Raw genomic sequence first — 22,938 nt, forward strand, 5'->3', positions numbered from 1 at the left:
TTTTGGTCTTTGGGACTGATTTGAGGGAGGAATATGGAAGGATTTGAAACCTTGGCCTAAAAGATGCCTTACAGGGCTGTTAGTACAGCTTCATGGATCATTTTGGTCATAGTTGAAAGAACTGAATGCAGTAAGCACTAGACACTGTGAGATTTGGCTTATGAGGGGAAGAAAGACCTTTGTCCAGACTTGGCTAAAGGCAGTGTGTATGAAAGGCTTGCTGCTATGCCTGTATCCTAAGAATTTATGAAGGTTTGGGTTGGATAGAAATGGACTGGTGTGAGAAGGCTATGGCATAGAAAGAAATAAAATCTTTGGGTCAAAACTGCTGCTCATTCAGCTGCAATTGTTTGAAAGATTACAACCATTGATATTGGGCCAGCTGGCCTGCATTGGTATAACAGGAAGAATGCAGACTTTTGAAGGGGCCTGAATGCTGAAGGTGTTTCCGGTTCTTCAAAGTTTGCTTTATTCCCCACTGAATTAACAAACTGGTAGCACTCCTAGTGCTATACAATATAACAAATGCAGGAAAGAGAGGGTAATTGAATTGGAAATGCAATTTTGTTTGGAAATGGCCATTGGCAGTATGAGGCAAGCTTTTTGAATTACCTGCATAGAGGCCCAGTGGAGCCATGAGGATTAACTGTGGGTTGCAGTGCAGACCCAGGAGATGCCAGGACTGTGGAATGGCTTCCCATGAGAGCTGCCCTCACCAGATGAAGTTTTCTGGGACTGTGAGTAGCTTAACTGGAAGGGTGGAATTGGAAATCCAAAGACTTGTCAGTGGTTAGAATTATCAGACTTGGAGAATTGTCACTGGCTAGACTTGTCAGACTTGAAGCTACAGTTTCATGTTTGCCTTATTTGTTTTAAATCTTGTATTGGTTGAATATTTCTTTGACATATCCAATACCATTTTTTGCAGTGTGAATGTTTATTGTGTACCATTATGTTTTGTTTTGTTTTGGTATTATGTCTCAGTTACCTTGGACTATGGGGATGTTTGAACATTATTGGGATTGATGAAAACTATGGAGACTTTGAAAGTTTAATATAGTACATTTTATATCATGTATGGTTATCAGTTAATGGAGGCCAGAAGTAGAATGTGGTGGTTTGATTCAGGTGCCCCCATAAACTTAGGTATTCTGAATGCTAGGCTCCTAGCTGATGGAAATTTGGGAATTAATGTCTCCTGTAGGCAGTATATTGTTGGGGGCGGGGTTATGGGTGGTATAGCCAGCTGCTCCTTGCCAGTATTTGTCACACTCTTCTGCAGTTGTCCACCTGATGTTGGCCAGGAGGTGATATCCACACTTTGCTCATGCCATTCTTTTCCCCTGCCATCATGGCATTTCCCCTTGAGTCTGTAAGCCAAAATAAACCCTTTTTTCCCACAAGCTGCTCTTGGTTGAGTGTTTTCTGCCTGCAACAAAGGATATTCAGGAAACTTGCTGAAAATAACCAGCAAGTATTTGAAAAATAAAATTACAAGGTTACTAGATGGATGCCAAAGTCAATTAGAAATATACAGTCTGGTGTGAATATGAAGAAATGGGCACCCACAAAATCATGCTGAGGGTATAGATTATATAACTTTTTTTCTAAATTTAAAATGGAAACACAGATTTAAATTAAAACTGTTGGTACCTGCACATCCAGTTATTCCTCTTTAGGTTATCTATTCTGTAGGAATGAAAATACCAATGTGTAATAAAAACAATAAGAAAAATTAATGTACTACATCAATTACTTTAGTGAAAAAATAGCTGGAAATAAACTGAATGTCCAGCAAAGAAGAATCACTATTACATATAAACTGCACTGACTGGTATCCAGCTATGTAAGACAGACATACATTGGCTTTATGACTGCCACAATTTGATGATAGTCTTCACTAGCATAGGTGTTGTCATGAAGGTATTTTACAGCTGCAATCAAAGACCCTAATCAAGGAGCTATAAGTGATAATATCCTTGATAATCTGAGTGGGCTTGCCTGAATCTATTGGAAGGCTTTAAAAGGAATGGTGAATTCTCTAGTGAAAGAAATCACATCTGTGGAAGAGTTTCAGTTCATGTACAAAGTTCCATACTTCTCATGATCTTCTTTCTTACTGACTGCTTGTAAATGAGATTTGTCCTATACCCATGAGTTTGAGCCTGTCTTTGACCTTCCAGTCCTGATTGTGTGCCCTACAGAGTTCACAGTCATCAAGTCAGCCTTTGAAATCTCATCAGTCACTTCCATGTAATAAAGCTCTAACAGCAATACATCTCTTTCTGTTTATGCTTCTTTGATTGAACTTAAACTGACAAGAAGTTATAAGTATATTTGATATTCTTTACTGGTAGAATTACTTATGAAAAAGTAAATAAGTTGCAGCAAAGAGTAATGTGTATAGTATATTTTGTAAATAAAAATGTGTATATGCATTTATATGAACACATCAAACTGTTAATACCTGCCATCTCATAGCACATAAGAGTACAATAAAAAAGGAAATAATTCTAAATGTACATTATATATTTCCACCATCATTTAAATGGTTGCAATGGCCAAGGATGATCTATAATTAAATAATCAAAATTTAAAAAAACAATAAAATTATGATAAATCAGTATTAAAGCTATAAAAATTATGATAAACATACTAAATGATGGTAATAACACTAGTGAGATAACATGGAATGAAAAATATAGATACAAATTGACAACTCTGAAACATACAGAGACAGATAGGTATGGAAGAAAAGCAACTCTATTTTTATTTATTTTTATTTTTTATGAGAGAGAGAAAGACAACGAGTTGGCATGCCAGGCTTCCAGCCACCACAACCAAACTCTAGACATGTGTGCCACTTTGTGTGCATGTATGACCTTATGTACTTCTGTCACCTTGTGCATCTGGCTTATGTGAGATCTGGGAGTCAAACATGGATCCTTAGGCTTTTCTGGGAAATGCCTGAACCACTAAGCCATCTCTCCAGCCCAAAAAGCAACTCTAAATTTTTATTTAGATACATATAAGGCTAGAAGTAAATATATCAGAATATTTACAAAAATTCTTGCTACATTGCATATTCATGTGTGAATTTTACTTTTTTGGATCTTTGTTTTTGTTTCCTCAGATGAGAGTGATTTAATGTTATAATCATACTGATAAAAATTCCCCAAACCATACTATTTTTTTAAAAAAAAGATGTCCTAAAATGTCAGAAAATACTTTGTGGAAGCTTTTCAGTTAGAAGCAGATTTTAAACTCACCGCTGATTAGGGAATTGTGTGGGAGACATGGTACTGAAGTCAGAGGGAATATCAGGGTCATTTTATCTGATTCAGGTTCTACAAGCTAAAGCTATTCCTTTAATATCTCTAACATTCTAAACAAGATCAGTGGTTGCTCATACCTACCAATGAAAGAAGTAGCTAACAATATGTCTACACTATTCCATATCATGTCTCAATGTAGTGCCCATATGCTAAAAGCAATTTGACTCTAACAATACTCAAAGTGAGTTTTAAGTGTATAAGTTACTCAAAATCTGAGAAGACAAGGATTAATGTGGATTTTTTTTGAGTTATTCATCCTTGTCTCTGGTGTTTCTTCTACCATGATAGGATTATGAGGTCCTTTTTTGTGCCAGAAATAACTAGGCAGGCCAATTTTTCTAGAGGCCCAACTCAAATTGGCACATGGGTATTTTAAAGTTCTACTCCCATTACAGCATGGGACAAAACAGAAACTGTGTGCCTTCTTGAGGAATTACAAAGATGGATTTACTTTATTATTTTATTTACCCCCTCCACCACCACACACACTTAACTGGGATGAGTATTGAACCAGGGCCTTGTGATTGCTAGGCAAGCACTCTATCAATGTGCGACATCCCTGGCCCTATTTTTTTTTTCTAAATATGGTCCACCCAGGTTATCCTTAAACTTGAGATTTCCATCCAAATGTTTGATACTTTTATAAGAGAAACAAGACCTTGAGAAAGAGACCATATGCTATTTAATAAGCCACAAAGTTATAGCCACAAAACAATAACCAAACAATTTGTTGCAAGCCAAAAAGTGTGTATATGTGTGTTTATTAATGTCAGTGTCCTGCTTTTAGATCATATTATATTTTTATGATTTATTTTAAAATAGTTCTACAGAAAGTATGATGCATATGTCCATTACTACTTTAATTTATAGTCTAAGTGCACTTAGTAAATACCTGAAATACCTTTACCAAGAATATATTCTTCAGAGGTACTTTTTAATAAATTAAGTACTTGGAAGCCTTTACTCCAGTGTATAATACTATTAGCATATTAGCAGTTTTGCCACCTTAATGAAGCAGGTCTGAATAGTATAACTTATGTGAGACAAGAATTAATTTTTCATGTAAAATGAATGTGATTCAAATGTGTGCCAACCAGAAGTGTCTTACATGCACTTTTACCTTCATAAGAACTTGGTATATGAACATAGTAGGTCCATATCCCTTTCAGAAGTTTGTTACTGAAAACAGTTTTGCCTTGGTCCCCGTCAGGATTGCTGTGTTGCTAGAAAACTGGTTAAGGGATGGGGAAGTAATTTAATGGTAGAGCACTTGTATAGAATGCACAAGGCCCTGGGTTTCATCCCCTACCACTACATGTAAAGAAAGAGGAATGCTATCTGGATCATAACGGTATAATTCTATCAAATCTGCTCTTACAAACGTCTTCTCAGAAAAATATCTTCATGTATCTGACAGTCAGAGAGCTGAGACTTCATGGAGATCACAGAACATCATATAGAATTCTTTGCATGTTTACTTGCTAATATATATATATATCTCCAAGTCTAAAATTGGCTTTAAGTACAATATTATTGCAAGTAGTAATAAAACTTTAAAAGAAAACAATCTATAATCCACATGTTGGTTTTTACATAAAGGACCTATAATAAGGAATCATCAAAGTAGCTTAGACCAGTTAAAAACAAAAATCTTCCCTCTGACTTTAGAAAGATGAAATAGAGTATAACCCTTTATGTTATTTAAAATTATATTCTTCTTTCTAAATCACTTACCAATTTTTTCATCTTCCTGTACCATTTTTCTCTCTTCTCTGAAAGCTCTGAGCCAACGTATTTTTTCCTCCAATTTCTTGGCAAAGAACAGATGTACCTCTTCTGTCTCTTTGTTATGAAGCTTGAAAGCATTCTTCATGCTGACATTAAAGTCATCATCTCTGCCATCTTCGATGTCAATTACCTCATATTTATCCATGTCAATGCGGCCTTTATAGTATAGGATGTCTCTCCGGATTAGATCCTAGGTGGGAAGAACGAGAAAGTTATTTTATTGGGGTTATGTAAAGAGTCAGTGCTAGGAGACGTGGGCCACAAACATAACATGACACAGGCATTGTCAACATTTTGGAGTATAAATGGGGATTTACAGTCTAAATTTTAGCAGTGAGATTAGCATTCTGATATTGACAAGCTTCTTATATAGATGCCTGTAATGTTTAATCTCAGCTGTTAAGTTTTTTTTTTTAATTTTATTTATTTGAGAGAGAGAGGTAGATAGACAGAAAGAGAGAATGGGTGCACCAGGGCCTCCAGCCATTGCAAACCAACTGCAGATGCATGTGCCCCCTTGTGCATCCAGCTTACATGGGTCCTGGGGAATTGAACCTGGGTCCTTTGGCTTTGCAGGTAAGCACCTTAACTACTAAGCCATTTCCCTAGCCCATCAGTTGTTAATTTGATTGGATCCAGAATTATTTAGAAGACATAATCACTGGGTATGTGCATGAGACAATTTCCAGATTACATGAATTGAAGTAATACATGCAAATGATATAAATATATATATAGAGAGAAAGTATAGAGAAGAAATCAGAGGGATAAGATTTAAGATGAGGATGCCTTAGTGTCATAACTTTTACATAGGTTAGGAGGCTCACCAATATTTATCATTTGCATGTATTATACTTAAAAGCATAAGAAAGAATGTCACATAAGTTTTAGAGATACATATAAATGTAAAAATTATAAGAAAATAGATAATAGTGATATATACCAAATTTAGGAGAGTTCTGAACAGAAAATAGGGAGAGGGAAGGGAGAAAGGGAAAGGAAGAGAAGCAGAAGAGAGAGGACAGAAACTTCATTTACATAGTAAAAACCCATGAGTGTTATTTTATGATTTTTACACCCTTTTATTTAATTTATTTATTATGGGAGTGAGAGGCAGAAAGAAAGAGACAGAAAGAGAGAGAGAAAGACATAGAATGGGTGTGCCAGAGCTTCTAGCCACTGCAGATGAATTCCAGACACATGCACCACCTCCTACAACTGGCTTACTTGGGTACTGGGGAATTGAACCTGGGTCCTTAGGCTTCACAGGCAAGTGCCTTACATGTTAAGTCATCTCTCCAGCCCCTATTTTTACATCTTTTGAATGTTAAATATTTCATAAGTTAAATAAAGAAAGCAGAGGATAGATGATATAGAGGCCTATGGAAAGATCGGAGCTGGTAAATCTCTTAGAATTGCCTTTTAACTCCTTCTTCTCTTGGCATTGCCCTTATTCCCCATTGAAGGGGTATGTGATATAGCTTAGGAAGGTTCCGTTGAGGCTTGCTCTGACAGATGTCTTTTTTTAAGTACCAAGGACACTTTCTGGCCAACTCTTTCTCCTACTTGTTTTGGGCTTTTAGTCAACCTTTAAAGAAATATTTTTTTCAATTTTTGTTAACATAATAGAGTTTGATTAAACAATTCCCCTTATACTGAATTGCCTGAGATAGTTTGCTTCTCATCTTCAGAACCCCTGTGAAAGATCTACATTTGGTCATTCACATTTCTATTCCTAAATCTTAGCAGGAGACTATGCAGGCCAGTAGGGCTGAGGAAGGCTGTAATGAAGGATTCTCAGTATAGATCTGTCACTCTCAAAACCTCAGGAGGGGAAATACAGGTTTTGTTAAATTGTCTTGCAAAAAATAATCACATATTTTTTTTTCTGCCATAAATACTCTCTGTATAAATAAACTGTCTGTATAAATAAACTAAGGATATGGATGGGTTCTGATCCTTGGTGACATAAACTCAAATCCCTTGCTTACCCCTAGCATCAAACTTACAAGAGAAGCAGCACTCAGTTGTACAGAGAAGGCTAATATGGTCCTAAACCTGTTTTGGTGCCTAGGTTCATTTTATGATGTTGAAAGTGTACAAGGTCAGTCCTGGCCAAAAGGATGGAGTGGCTCCAATGAAATGACTTCAAATATTTTTTGTGAGATACACGCTGAAAAAATGAACTCTTTGAAGCTTACTTAACTGTACAAAAGGAGTTCAAACTGTGAGAATGGATATATCTTAAGCTCAGAATTGTTTGAATTCTGCCTTACAATTGTTAATATATTATATACACCTGGAAAGATATATCTGGACAGCAATGCTAATAGTCAAGTCCCTACCTGTCTAAAATATGAACAACATCAACTTACTGGTTTCTAACTTGGGTCTACAGAACCATTCCATCCTTCACCAAACTTGTGTCTCATAATCATTGTCAGTTGTGGTGGTTTAATTCAGGTGTCCCCTATAAACTTAAGTGTTCTGAATGCAAGGTGCACAGCTGATGGAGATTTGGGAATTAATGCCTCCTGGAGTCAGTGTGTTATTGGGGGTGGGCTTATGGGTATTATAGCCAGTGTCCCCTTGCCAGTGTTTGGTATACTCTCCTGTTCCTGTTGTCCACCTTATGTAGACCAGGGGGTAATGTCCACCCTCTGCTCATGCCATCATTTTCCTCTGCCATCGTGGAGCTTCCCCTCAAGCCTGTAAGCCAAAATAACCCTCTATTTTTCCCACAAGCTGCTCTTGTTTGGGTGATTTCTACCAGCAATGCAAACCTGACTGCAACATCAGTCTTGAATGCCTTTTGAGTTTCCCAAAATGAAAAATATGTTAATAACCTTGGTGCTCCATCAACATCACCAACTGAGCCTCCCATTGTTTACTTAGGTATATAAAGAAAACAAGGGAACTAGAGAAATTTTGCTTCTGTGACAGGAGAAGAGAATTAGAGTGATGCATTCAAACTCTCTGTGTTATTAAAACTTTCTTTTTGCAGCTGCCTGAGGGCTCAATATGAGTTTTCCGGCATCAGATTAGTCATAAGCTGAGTGTAGCGATGTGGTAGGATTGATCTACTGGCTTCGGAAGTGTAATCAGAAAGGGTAGCTAAGACCATGAAACAACAGGCCAACAGGCAACAGTGAGAAGAGTATGAAGCAATGTCTAAATACTTGAATTTGAGCCCCAGATGCTTAACAACTAACTGTATGGTTTTAGGCAAGCACACACTTTCCAGGTCCTGAGAACAACTTTATTCTAGTTTTCTTGCTCTTGGGCCTGTGTTTCATAGTCCTTTAAAATTCTTTTTGTAGGGCTGGAGAGATTGCTTAGTGGTTATGGTGCTTGCCTGCAAAGCCAAAGGACCCTGGTTCAATTCTCCAGGACCTAGGTAAGCCAGATGCACACCTGGCACATGCATCTGGTGTTTGTTTGCAGTGGCCTTGGCATGCCTATTATCTTTCTATCTGCCTCCTTCTCTCTCTCTGTCTCATAAATGAAGACCACTTTTTAATTTTTTTCATTTTTTGTTTTTTCAAGGTAGGTTCTCACTCTGGTCCAGAGTGACCTGGAGTTCACTATCTAGTCTCAGGGTGGCCTCGAACTCACAGTGATCCTCCTACCTCTGTTCCCAAGTGCTGGGATTAAAGGCGTGTGCCACCACGCCTGGCTTAAATTCTTTTTATAAAAGCTAAAATTTTCATTATCTCTTTAGGGTAGTTTAACCTTCACAAGTAAGTTAAATACTGTGAGTAAAAGCAAATATAACCTGATTGTTTTAAAAAAAATTAAATAGTCACCTTCCTATCTCTGGAAATTCAAACTCGTTGAACTTGCCCATTTACTCAGAAAAATCGGAGACCAACTTGGGATCATAGTAATGTGTCTTTTCTCCCCCAACCAACTCACATATTTCAGTGAACTGGGGAACATCAAGAAAGTTAGTACTTGCCGGGCATGTTGGCGCACACCTTTAATCCCAGCACTCAGGAGGCAGAGGTAGTAGGATCTCCATGAGTTTGAGGCCACTCTGAGACTACATAGTTAATTCCAGGTCCACCTGGACCAGAGAGAGACCCTACCTCAAAATCCCCCTCCCCAAATAGAAAGTTAGTACTACTTTAGGATGACCTTGGCAATCTGTAGTTACTAAGGCCTGATCATAGCCTATGACTCCAGCAAGGAGCCAACCTTATTTCCTGACATTAATGAATATGAACAGCTCACAGCTATTTCAATTTACTCTCACTAGGTATTTCTGGGGTTCAGTAAGACACTATATGACATGTTGTACAAATGACATATGCTGCAATCTAGATACAGCTGTTTAGAATTATACCCTGCCTTATAAGAGGGCCTACACCTATTAAACTCTCTATTAAAAAAGTAAGGGTTATCTCATTTGTCCTGGTGCTAACTCACTCTCCGTTGGAGATTCTGCTCCTCTTTTTCAGATAGATGCAGATCCTAAGGACAGAGCCACCCCATCATACCTCAAAATGGCCCCGACTGAAACTAAGGAAAATTGGCAAAACAAGCAAGGGTGCTGTTTTCCTGATGAACCAGATACCAGCACAAAGGGGAAGGAGACCAACACAGAGAAAAATCAACTTCTACAAAATAAGAGAGCCAGAGCCTCAGAGGCCCCCAACACCTCATCACTGAAGCAGACCAAAAATGAACCCAACATAGCTCAGGGAAATTTTGCGGAAGAGGGGGCGGAAAGAATGTCAGAGCCACGTGTTGGGTCATGATATGCAGAGACATTTATCATACCAATAACTGTGGGCTAACTCCACAATGCATGACCCTTATACCTCAACAAGGAGGGGCCATTGGGAAGGGGGTAGGTCACAGATGAGCCTAATAATGGTACCAAACTGCCTGTATTTGCTGAATAGAAAACTAATTAAAAAAATAGAATTATACCCTGCCTTATTTATCAGTAAATTCTTTTCTGCCACTTCAAAAGGGAGGTGGTCTCAATTACTCTTTTCTAGCCTACACTAATCCCAGCTTTCCATATGCATTCTAGGGAAGGAATATGGGGGAAGAAACTGGGTTTGTTTTGGATACTACTGTAAAAGTAACTAATAATAATAATCAAAATAGCAACTATAAGCACCTAAGTAGTACAATTTGTTGTGCTTTGAATTCATAAACTTAAATAATGTTGAAAAAAATCATACAAAGTGAGACATGTTGAGAAGGTCCTGAAAGCCAGGGCAAGAGGGAAGGAAGAAGCTTTCAGAGAAATCAGAGAGGTAGGAAGAAAATTGGAAGTCTTAAATTTATATTCTTTACTCCCATGAGATTGACAAAATTCAAAAGTTTTGAAAATAAGCAGTGCTAAAAAGGGTAAAGGAAATAAGACAGAGCTATGGTAATATGTCATTTTCCTCATTTTATTTCCTCAAATCATTTTGTGATTTGCCACAATATTATTATGCAGCCTGATGCTAAGTGTAAAAAAAAAAAAAAAACTACAAAGGTAGGTACTGCTATATCCTCATTCAAGTTTTATTAAGGAACTTATCCAGGAATGAAACTACCTAATGGCAGGCAGGTTTGGGGTCTATAATATCTGGCTCCAAAAGCTGTAATTTTGCTTAACCAATGTGTTACTGCTTCCTAATAAAATAATTTCTGAGTGAATAATTAGCAACACTATATATACTATGATGGTATAAATAGCTAACATTTACTAAATACTTTCAATGAGCCAATAATTGTATTGCCTAAGTTAACTTTCATAACCTCCCTTCCTGACAGATACTTAGGATTCTTATTTTTTTTCAAATGAGCAAATAATTATAAACACAGAATTTGCTGAAGGTTAGACAGCTCATGGAAGAAAAGGGAATGGCACCCTTCAGTCCTTGTGCTCTTAATGCTACACTCCACTACTTCCCACTAGCTGTTATGGCTCCTTTCCAGAGCCTTCTGATGTGAGTTTTATTACCAGCTGTGTTTGATATCAAACAAAATAGAAAAAAGTTAAAGAATTGGCACAACATTAGGTAGATTTTACTAGCATGCAAGTATTCTGTATTCAAATACCCATATTTCTGTTATAGCCCCATTTCTTGTTGCTGCTGTTGTATATGTGCATTGTCCTAAATGGCTCATCTTGCAGGTCTGTCCTTTCAGTAAAAGAAGAAAAGGTCTAAATGCAGAAACCTCTCTGAACAGAAGTTCTTTGTCCAGCATCATTACATGCTATTTAGTTCTTATCTCTCAGATTATGGTGATTGTAATAGAAATACTGAGCAGTTGTGATAGGGGACAATGGAGCATATCCAGACAGGCATGTTGAGTAAAGAATGAGAGAAAAGACTATCTGGCACAGCTACAGATCTGTAGGAAAATTAGTAGATAATGAGAGGAGGTCTGTTCTCCTCACAGTGAAGAGTGAATGGGGAGGAAAAAACAAGTGGAAGAAATCCTACTAAGCATTAAAATAATTTAAAAATAATCATATCAGGAAGAAAATAGCAAGACATACAAAAACTGAAATAATAAGGTAATGAGATACACAGGACACAGATAGGAAATGAACAAAGATGGACTGGAGAAATGGCTCAGTGATTAAAGGCACTTGCTGGTAAAACCTGATAGCTGGGGTCCAATTCGTCCAATTCCCCAAATGCCCACATAAAGCCAGATGCACAAGTGACACATATATCTGGAGCTCATTTGCAGTGGCAGGAGACCCTGAGAGTCTTCCTTTTTTCCTCCCTTCCTTCCTCCCTTCCTTCCTTCCTTCCTTCCTTCCTTCCTTCCTTCCTTCCTTCCTTCCTTCCTTCCTTCCTTTCTTTCTTTCTTTCTTTCTTTCTTTCTTTCTTTCTTTCTTTCTTTCTCCTTCTCTCTCTCTCAAATGAAGAATAAAAATAAAGAATAACCAAGAGAACAAAATAGCCTATTGAGACTTTTCCAAAAAAGAAAAGGAATAGCAGAACTTATATAAAGTTGTAATATAATTAGAACCCACTGATGTCTTTCCTACATACTATAACTGCCATTTTACAAGTACTCTCTCTGTTTCTCTCTGTTTTCCTTCCTAAAAACAAGTTGCAAGTTATACAAGCACTGAAACTTTTCTGAATGACTTAATTCTAACTACAAATGTACAAAATGGACAAGATTTGTGTATGTGACTGGAAATTAAAAGACTCTTGAAGAGCTAGATGGGAACTTAGGCACTGGATATACTTGCTGAATCTTAAAGGTCAAATTTAGTATTTTGATATTTCTTTATCTAGCCCACATTTGAGTACATCTAGTAATGAGGATTTACTACCTCAAAAAACTATTTTTTTTTTATTGATTGTGGGGGAAGACCAAGCTTCATCAGTACCTACTTGGATTCAGACACTCAACAGGCACCTTGTAATCATTGGCTTCATTTATTCTTCACAAAAATCCTGTTGACTTATTATTTTGCCTGTTTTATGAGTAATATAATACAATCACAGGAAATTAAAAGTTGCCTACTTGCTTGGAATAATACAGTAAGTGCTAGAAACAGGATTTGAGCCTAGAATCATTTGACTTTATCTATCACTCATTTCTTTTCTCTGTAAGGAAATTATGAGAGATTCTAAAATGTCAGAATGAAATCCAGTTTCTTAGGGCTAGGAATGTAGCTCAGTTGATAGCATGCTTACCTAGCATGTATGAATCCCTGAAATTCTACCTTGTCTATGAGAAGTAGTCAAGAAACCAATCTTCAAAGTTACACAGGAATCACTGATAGCTTCAAAAGGAGTATAGGAAAGGAAAAGTGGGAGACAGCATGGCTGAGGATAGGGGAAATGATGCACTCTGTACAGGAAATGAGTAGAATTGTGAGGGAAAATCCAGTATCACAAAGGTATCTACCTGTTTGGATAAAAGAAAGCTCCTGTTGGCTTTCGGGGAAGGGAGGGTCCAGGCCCATTAGAGTAGAACTAGGGGAAAGAATTCAGGGAAGTTAATGCGCTAACTAGGATGTAAATATTACAGTATTCCTAACAGCTGGTACAAATAGGCTAGGTATCAGCTATGAGTGCACAGAGCACCACATGAGTCATGACAACAAAGATTAAAAAAAAAAAAAAAGATACCAAGATAAAATGTGTCAACCTCAAAATTTCATTGCCCATGATCTTCATAGTCCTCATGTGGAATTGCTGCCAGTTTCCTGCTGGCTTTTCTTCCAGCAGTTTTTGCTTATTTGTTCAGGAGCCTGGGGATGATGAAAAGGAAGGGGCTGGTACTCCCTGATGTGCTCATCTTTTTCAGGAAAGGGGGTGGGATTACCTTCTTGCAGAGGACCATCTGGTGGTCAAACAGGAAGAAAACTCGCTGCTGGTTGCGTCCATAGGGCTGGTAGATCCAGGCCATCTCCCCAGTGTAGATCAGTTCTGAGCTCCTGTCTAAGATGTCCTCGCCCTAGGAAGGACATGTGATGGTGAGAAGCAGCCAGGTAGGAGGGATAATAATAGTTCTTACCTGAAAACACCCCAAACTGAGCATATTCTAGAGTGGAAAGAGGCCAGAAAGTGTCTAGTGGAGAGAGGAAGAGAAAGAGAGACTGCTGGGAATCCTCAAAAAGTTTAAAACTCTAAGTGGGCTGACTCTAATTCTTATTTTCTCTGAGATGAAGGAGCCCCATTACTTGGTCTGTATCCCTCCTCCTCCACATTCTCCTCCTCTTCTTTCCTTTTTCATTGTCTTATCTTTTCCCCTATTCCCTTCTCATCTGGGGGGAGAGGGAAGAGGGAATAGAGTAGAGAAAAAAAGAAAACAATGAAAGGAGAGAGAATAGAATCCACTCACCTATAATTCTGTGAGAACTTCATTACCACATGCTTCTTCTGTTTGATATCCAGAGATTTTTAAACAATTTCTCTTTGCTATATACAGTTAGATTCAGAAGACCACCAAGATACCTGACACCTAGTTACTTCAATTCTGCATTATTTCAAAGCTTTATGTTAGGTCACAGTCATGGTGGGGGTATAGTTAGATGTCATTCCAGAACTGCCTCTTCTTAAAGAAATTTGGAGAGATTCATACAGGCTGTTCATAAATCACAGAACACGAGGCACACCACACCAAAGCCAAGGACATAGAGGTTAGTATTCTAGGCCTATATGAAGATGGAAGCAGTGGCCCAGAAAACCAAAAAATTAATCTGTCCAGAGCATTTATGTGGGTCATACATTGTGCTAGATACTTTTAGTCTACCTCATCTGGACCTCACTATAAATCTGGAAGGTAAATATTCTTGCTTCTGCTTTACAAATCAAAGAACTAAGAGGTCAATTGATAGGCCAGAATCACCCAGCTAGTTAGCTAGGGATGCACAAAATAACCCTCATCTCTGTGGGTCTAGAGAGCATCCATACTCATTATCTTACATTACATTGACTCTAGGCTGAAAACAAATTAATCACAAGAATGAATGGGCCCTTGCTGTTCCAGGAGCTGTTTGACCAGCTGTTACATGAGGATATGAGAATGATCTTTATAGTACCACCCATTACACATTTATAATAAAATATTAGCCTTATACCCAAAGATTCAAAGTCAGATTAAAGATAGAGACCAATACATCTTCCCAGAATGATCTGAAGAAAACAGCCCAGGCAAGGTACAGGGGAATCTGAAAATGGAATTCTTTAGTGTGCCATTTTCTCTAGTCTGAGGGATTAGAAGGAAAAGAGAGATCAGTGGAATTATTTTCTAATAGTAGAACTTGAAAAAAGCTCAGAAATGTGCTTTCACACCAAGATTCAGGAGTATCTACAAGATTATCCAAGATGTAGGTTAACAATCCTATTTGAGGGTCTGACATACTAGCATAGAACCTTTGGAGGGCTAGGACTGGGAAAGACTTTTTCTCAGAGTTTGGCTTTCCTGTTGGAAGAATTGAAAGTGTAAATAAGTACCATTCTACCATGTTCCAACCTCATACAGGCTAAGAAGATGTACAGAGTTAATGAAAGTATAAAATAGAACCAATAATAAAATAGCAAGGATGACTTTTTAAAGCAGGGTCCTACTGTTTAGCTCAGGCTCACCTAGAATTCTCAATCCTCCTCCCTTGACCTCCTTAGTGCTGGTATTATAGGCATATACCAGAATGCCTCTAGACACTACAAACAATCTCCAGACACATGCACCACCTTGTGCATCTGGTTTATGTGGGAACTGGGGAATTGAACCTGGGTCCTTAGGCTTCACAGACAAGGGTCTTAACTTCTAAGCCATCTCTCCAGCCTTCAATGATGACTTTTATAGGTATCATATACTGAAATGAGGACAATCAGACCAGAAGGATTTAGTATTATCTGATATACGCACTGTATCAGCTAGGGCACTCTAGCTAGTTTAGTTAATGCATATAATTCCAAGAAAAATATATTGAAAATAAATATACTTGGGAGGTGGAAAGGAAACAAAATTTGTCTGGAAAACAATATAAAAAATCTAATTTGGGCTGGAGAGATGGCTTAGCTGTTAAGCGCTTGCCTGTGAAGCCTAAGGACCCCAGTTCAAGGCTCGGTTCCACTGGTGCACCCATTCTGTCTCTTTGCCTCTTTCTCTCTCTCTGTCACCCTCAAATAAAAATAAACAAAAAAAAATCTAATTCACTATATACCAATAATATAGGCACATTTTTCTGCTTACTAAGATGATTGATAATGGAGATATCAGAAGTTTGGTAAGGGAGTCTGAAGCTGAGAGATTCTTGACATCCTCCACCAAAGCCACAGGAGATAAGAGCTATACAAATCACAGCAAGTTTGTGACAGAACATGTTATAGTATCCTGATGAACTAATGTAAACTCAGGGGGCAGGCACTCCTACAACCAAGAAGAACCATTGATGGAGAACATACTTCTATTTCATTTTTGTAGTATTTAATTTTCATCTTTAATTTTTTCATCATCTTCTTTGTTGTGTATGTGTGTACATATGCATATTCATATTGTTTGGATGCATGTGTGTGGAAGCCACAAGTCGATATTTGGTACATTCTATACTCTACACCCTGATTTTTCATATAGAGTCTCTTAGTGAACCCTGAGCTCACAGATTAGGTTAGACAAACTAGTCAGCAAGCTCTCGGGTTCCTCCTGTCTTTATCTCCCCAGTGGTGAGATTACAGGCATGAGCCACACAGCATCTAACATTTATCAGGGTGCTGGGCATCTGAACTCAGGTCCTTATGCTTGTGCAGCATTCTATTTAGCCCTTTTATTTTCTATTATATGTACATGTGTATACTTTAAAATATTATTTAACATGTACACTTTCACACTTAAATGTTTAGTTGTTATATTATATATTGTATCTTATTGGAAAAGGCTTAAATTTCTAGACCTTTCTTTATACCTAATATGGAATATTTTCTGTATTTTATTTATTTCTTTTTTCTTTAAGAGTGACAGACAGAGAGAGAAAGAGGGAGAGAGAGAGAAAAAAAATGGGAGCACACCAGGGCTTCTAGCCACTGCAAATGAACTCCAGATGCATGCGCCCCCTTGTGCATCTGGCTTACGTGGGTCCTGGGGAATCAAGCCTCAAACCAGGGTCCTCGGGCTTCACAGGAGAGCACTTAACTGCTAAGCCATCTCTCCAGCTCTATTTTCTGTATTTTTTAATCATCCTTCTAACCCATTATTTCCTTCCCATTCCTTCTTTACTCCCTCTTGCCTCCATCCTCATCCCTCCTTTGCTATACTACATAAATAATGATATCCTTGGAAACCTTGCATAGTACCCTAGTTCACTACTCTCAAAATCTGATAGTTGCTGAAAGTGGAGTGCACAATATCTTCTACTACAGTTAATAGTGTTTCTCACATTTTCACACTTGTTACAGTAGTCAAGTTTCACCTTAAGCATAAAGTCAAGTGAAGTTAATGAAGTTAATACAAAAGGAGAACTCACATAAAACAAAACAAGCACACTGTCAAACAGCAGAAAAACTACAAACAAGAAGACACATATACTCCAAAAGATAAGCAAAACACAATAAGAACACAAAAGCATGGCACAACACTCCACCAAGATACTTTCTGAAGCTGACAACTTCTCAATACCAAGAAACAAAGATGAAATAACAGAAATACAAAAATAAAGAAATAGAGAGAAAGAAAGAAAGAGGGACAGAAAAGAAGGGAGAAAGCGAGAAGAAAGAGGAAGAGTTCCGAGTACTATTTTTAAAAAGGATCAAGGACCTTATGAATTTCAGAGAGGTAGGATAAAGTTGATATAATCATATATACAGGCATATATAAAGAAAAATTCATGAACATGACCAAATCTTCCAAGAAGTCTATGGTACCCTGAAGAAGTAAAACTGAAGAATTTGTGGCATAAAAGGTGATAAGATGAAGGCAAATGGCTTAGACAATCTACTGAATGAAATTATAGCTGAGAATTTCCCAAACTTAAAGAAAGCAATAGAGATCCAAACACAGGAAGCATTTTGATCCTAGGTGAACACTGCCAGAGAAGAACCTCATCACAACATAGCATAGTCAAAATGTCAAAAATATAAAGCAAAGAAAAGTACTAAAAGGTGCATGGGAAAAATGCTAGCTTATATATAGAGAAAGAAGCATCATGATACCATGAGATCTATTATAAACAACTCAAAGAGCCAGGCAAGTACAGGATAATATATTTCATTTTTCATTTTCTGTCTTTTTTCTTTTCCTTTTTTTTTTTTGGCATTTTGTTTCTCAAGGTAGTGTCTTGCCCAGGTTGACTTAGAACTCACTCTGTAGTTTCAGGGTGGCCTCAAACTCATAGTGATCCTCTTACCTCTGCCCCCTGAGTGCTGGGATTAAAGGTGTGTGCCACTATACCTGGCATGATGATATATTTCAAGCACTGAAAGTAAATAGTATATAATCAAGATATATACCTATCAAAATTATATATTAAAATTGACACAAAAACGACAACATTACAAGACAAGAAAAATTAAGGTCGTTCATGACACCGAAGTCAGTACTGCAGAAAATTCTTAACAGAATACTTTATACGTATGAAGAAGAAAGTCTGTCTCATCTATAAGACCATAAGAAAGGATACAGCTCACAGCAGGAACAGATGACTGGACAAGAATCATAAAGTAATCAATCATATTCAATCCAGCTAGGCAGCAAACATCCAATACAACCATGAGAGGAAGAAAAGAATTACCAATATGCCAATCAACCAGAAAAACAACTAACACAATCATTGGTAGTAACTAACCTCTCTCAATAATAACCCTAAATACAAATGGCCTTAACTTGCCAAGTCAAGGATGTAGACTGGCTGGATTGAAAGCCATCCAAAAATTGAGAATCCAGGGATGGAAATCAACAGATAAAACAAATAAAAGTGTTAAAAAAAATCTTGTGTGATTCTTATATCTGGTAAGTAGACTTCAAACAAAAACTAGTCATATTCATAAAGGAAAAACTCATCAAGAGAATATAACTATTAGGAATATTCATGCACTGAACCTAGAGGACCCAAACTTCATAAAACTTATACCACACATCTTTCTTTTTCCCCTCAAAGTAAAATCCTTCCCACGGCCTCTATAGGCCTGTTATTTCTTTCATGATTTGCCTTACATTGTTCACTTTGCTAGGAGTACATCTGCCTACACTAGATGAAAATAGCCATGTCTCATTAATCTCATTATCAATGGCTGTCACAGAGCCAGGCAAAGTGGAGAATATGAAAAGATAAGTCTAAGACTTATAATGTCATATATTTTCCCAATACCTTCTTACAGCTCTCATTAAAACTGAAAAAAAAAATCCTTAGAGGCTATAACCTGGTCTCCTACTACTTCAATACCCTCATTTGCATCTTTCTGTACTCTGGTCATACTAGCACCTTGCTATTCCTTGAACACACAGCCCCATATTTCAGAGCCTTTGTATTTGTTCTTTCTACCTGAAATGCTTGCCCCAGGAAAGTCACATGGCTTGCTCCTTCATCTCCATCAGGTCTTTTCCCAAGTGATACTTTCTTGTTTAATTCCATAACTATAGCCTGTTACTCTAATTTATTTTTCTTCATAGTTCCGTTCACTGATGACACGCTTGTTTGTTGCCTTTTTTCCCTGCTGAAATATAAATTCAATAAGGGTAGAAAGCATGTCCTATTCACTGGCATGTTTGCAGAACATAAAAATAGGTCTGATATAGAGTAGATGTTCTATAAATATCAGTTCATAAATGAATCAATGGATAAATCTGAATAGTGGCTACTAAAAGTACCCAAAGCTTTCTTACCAGCTTGTTTCACCTTCCACCTGAGGCCAAAGTTTGTAGGAAGAGGCTTCATCCCATTCTAATTAATTATAAATTCTAACTCATCTCATTCTACTCAACTTTACTCCCTTCTAATTATTGGCAATCAGAATGGGAATGGTGGCCTCAAAGTCCCCGAGAAAGAAGAGCAAAGGAAATGCAATTCTTTTCAATCCGTTTATCTTCAATGCTGCCCCTGATGTAAGGGTAGAGAAATAATGGATCTCTCTAGCACAACATTTGATCTTCTGGTCCTAGGAGTGTACCTCACCAAATTATCATCACTTTAAAATAGATACTTCTGGGCTGGAGGGATGGCTTAGCAGTTAAGGCATTTGCCTGCAAAGCCAAAGGACCCAGGTCCAATTCCCCAGGATCCACGTTAGCCAGATGCACAAGGGGTCGCATGCGTCTGGAGTTAGTTTGCAGTGACTGGAGGCCCTGGGGCACCCACTTACTCTCTCCCTCTTCCTCTTTCTCTGTCAAATAAATAAATAAATAAATAAATAAATAAAAATAAAATATTTAAAAATAAAATAGATACTTCTGCAGCTTCTATCACATATTTTTTTGTTTATTTCTTCATTTTTTGGATTTTATCTCAATGATTAATTAGAAGATGAATAGAAAGTCAGCAGGGCCACAGGCCATTGTGACTTGGGGCTGAGCATAGGAGTTACCACCAGAGCTAGATACCATTCCAGGGAGGCTTCCTGGGAGGGGACAAACTAACAGAAGGTCAGCTGAGGGCACTACTGTGAGTTGGGATTGAGCAATTCTACTCAGCAGTAAGGAAAACTGAAGTAATCAAATTTTCAGGAAAATTGATGGATTTGGAAAAAAAAATCATTCTAAGTGAGATCACACAGGCACAGAATGACAATACCACAAATACTCTCCCATATGCAGTTCCTAACTGGGATCAATTGGAGATGAGTGCATCAGGAATATGGGCATAAAACTAGAATGAAACCAGAAAAGAGAATAAATAGGGTGAGAGAAGAGAAGGAGTTACCTGACAGGTTAGGGGAGGGACAGAATATCTAGGGTGGGAGGGGCTTGCAGGGGTACAGGGTAGGGAAAGTAGGGAGGGAATTACACAAAAGTTAAGGCAACATGAATCAGTTCTATAGAAACCCTCATTCTGACTAACATTCTACAATATATAAGCACCAATAAAGGAGGCGGGGGGCAGTCTGGACAGAAGGTTAAAAAAGCTTAACCTTAAAACCACCGACTTGGGCCAGTAAAACTCAGCCCCAGAATTGAGTTGCCTCTACCACAGGAGCTGTTGGTCAGGGAGACCCATGAGATCCCTAAAACAATGCAGGCCATAGCCAAAATACTTGATTACCTGCTAACGACTCCATATGCTGTGGTCACAGGGCATTGGAATAACATGATAGAACCAAAAGGGAAACTAGCTCCCTCTTGGCTAGATCTCATAGTGCTGCAGAATCATATTAAGCTGCTGAGAGGGTAACAGTCACCAATAGCATGAATAATCAGGAGATGCTGCAGACTATGAGATCAACCATTCAGACAAGTAGTACACATTTGTGCAATAGAGGTACACAGCCCTCTACAGGTTCACTCATTGGACATGAGGCCTGCTCGGTGGGAGACAACTCATATCTGCTACTGGAAACCAAGTTAGAATCCCATGGTCAGAAAACTCAGACTTTTAAGAGGAAACCCACTACTTTCTAGAGAAGAAGATTAGGGCTTGAATGCCAAAAATATCTCAAATAACTTTGCATACCCCCTTTAATCTAAGCTGCTCTCACTTTTGGTTTGAGAATCTGTTTTATTTTACAGGTGGCAGAGGAAACAGAGGATAGCCAAGATCCACTGATAAGACAAGAAGAAAACTGACTGCCTACTATGAGACTTGCCACTTCTACCACATCTGCAGAGGAAACATGACATGAGTACTGCTCTTACTAATAACCAGCTCCAGGGTGATGGTGACAGACAAGGTGATCAGTTAAAACCAATCAAAACAGAAATCCAGAGGCTACAGGAACTCAACAGTAAATCAGACGGCCAATAGGCCTGTCACCACTCAGGAAACTTTGTGGGATAGGGTGGAAAGATTGTAAGAGACATAGAATGGGTAGAAATATGCAGAAGTATGGTCCCCCTGTTACCACATAGGAATTGACTGACACCTTCATTACCTCACAGTGAAGACCATAACCCCACTGAGGAAGGCTCCAAGAATACCAGGAGCAGGGGTGAGGGAATAAAAGAGTATAACCTGTTAATACATATATGCAAAGGACCTTGGGTATTACACAACCAGGTCAGGAAAGGAAGAATATCATGAGGAGGAAATTATAACCACACAATCAAGCTCCAAATATGAGCTGCACTCTGGGCTACTGCTAGAAATCTTAAAAAAAAAAAAAAATTGAAAAGACGATATCAGGAGTATATTTCCTTTTTCTTTCCCTTTTTTTTTTAAATGCATTTAATGAATGTGAAAGGTGGCAAAGTGACATCACAACCAAACCTCAGTAACAGAGGAATTAGTAATGAAAACTTTCCAGAAATTACAACCCTTAGTCACAGGTTTTTCTCCCTTTTGCTGATCTAAATTGCTCTAAAATATTTAAAGTATTATCATGTAAACTAATGGGTGAGACTTCAACTATTTCATGAACCATGGGAATACCATAGTTCCCTAGGACGGTAGGTAACCAAGATGATAACTGGAGTTAGATAAAAGAAAAAAAAAGAAAATACAGAAAATTCATGGAAAAAGATGAGGGAAAGAATTTAACTTATGACATGTAAGACTTGCATTCTCTAGCCAGATAGTCTGATTGACTGAGAAGGTAACAATGACCTATATACTACCATTCCTACTTTCTCCTCCTTTTCAAAAGAAATCAAGCTCTGATGGTTTTCCCTATGCCTCCTGTTTTTTCAGATGACTTTGGCACATTCTCGGTGGTGTGGGCATAGACAAATTTCTGTGTTCATCTGACAAATGAAACTAAGCTACAATGCAGATTTTTTGACATCTATCCTGTTTATTCAAACATTTGGCAGGTAGAGATGCACAAAGACAGCAAAGCATTGTTTCTTCTTGATTTATAAGACTTACTATAGCAGCCTTCAAGATCTTCCTCTGCCACTCTTCTCTCTCCATTCTTTCCTTCTCTTCCTTCCTTCCTTCTCTCCCATTCCCCTCTCTTTTTTATCTTTCTCTTTCTTCCTCCCATCTTCCATTTCCCTCTTTTCCCTCACCCCTGGGTACATTAAAGAATTTCTTTTTCTATTTTTGGTTCCTTATGACTTCTCTCCAGAGAATGGAAATCCAGAGCACTTGGAAGAATTAGAAGATTTTTAGGCATTGGGAATAAAATATTACAGAGAACAGGAAGACAACTGCTTCTGGATATCTTCCCTTACAGAGAAGACTGCAAATGGAGTAGAAAAAAGGCCTTGATAAACCTTGCTAAACACAATTGCAGAGTGAATCAGA

The 22,938-nt window shown here is 37.9% G+C and overlaps 1 protein-coding gene across 8 annotated transcripts in view; it reads right to left on the bottom strand.

Moving 5' to 3' along the window:
• Arhgef9 (Cdc42 guanine nucleotide exchange factor 9) overlaps positions 1-22,938 on the bottom strand; it is a 162,223-nt gene that overhangs the window by 13,791 nt on the left and 125,494 nt on the right. For all 8 annotated transcript variants that reach the window (XM_045140303.1, XM_045140300.1, XM_045140296.1 and 5 more), the window contains 2 exons: positions 13,431-13,562; positions 5,070-5,313 (listed from right to left, as the gene is read on the bottom strand). In XM_045140303.1, the coding sequence (XP_044996238.1) occupies positions 5,070-5,313; positions 13,431-13,562 (376 nt within the window). The remainder of the gene's footprint in view (positions 1-5,069; positions 5,314-13,430; positions 13,563-22,938) is intronic.

This window comes from Jaculus jaculus, chromosome X (assembly GCF_020740685.1).
Source record: "Jaculus jaculus isolate mJacJac1 chromosome X, mJacJac1.mat.Y.cur, whole genome shotgun sequence".
NCBI lineage: Eukaryota > Metazoa > Chordata > Mammalia > Rodentia > Dipodidae > Jaculus > Jaculus jaculus.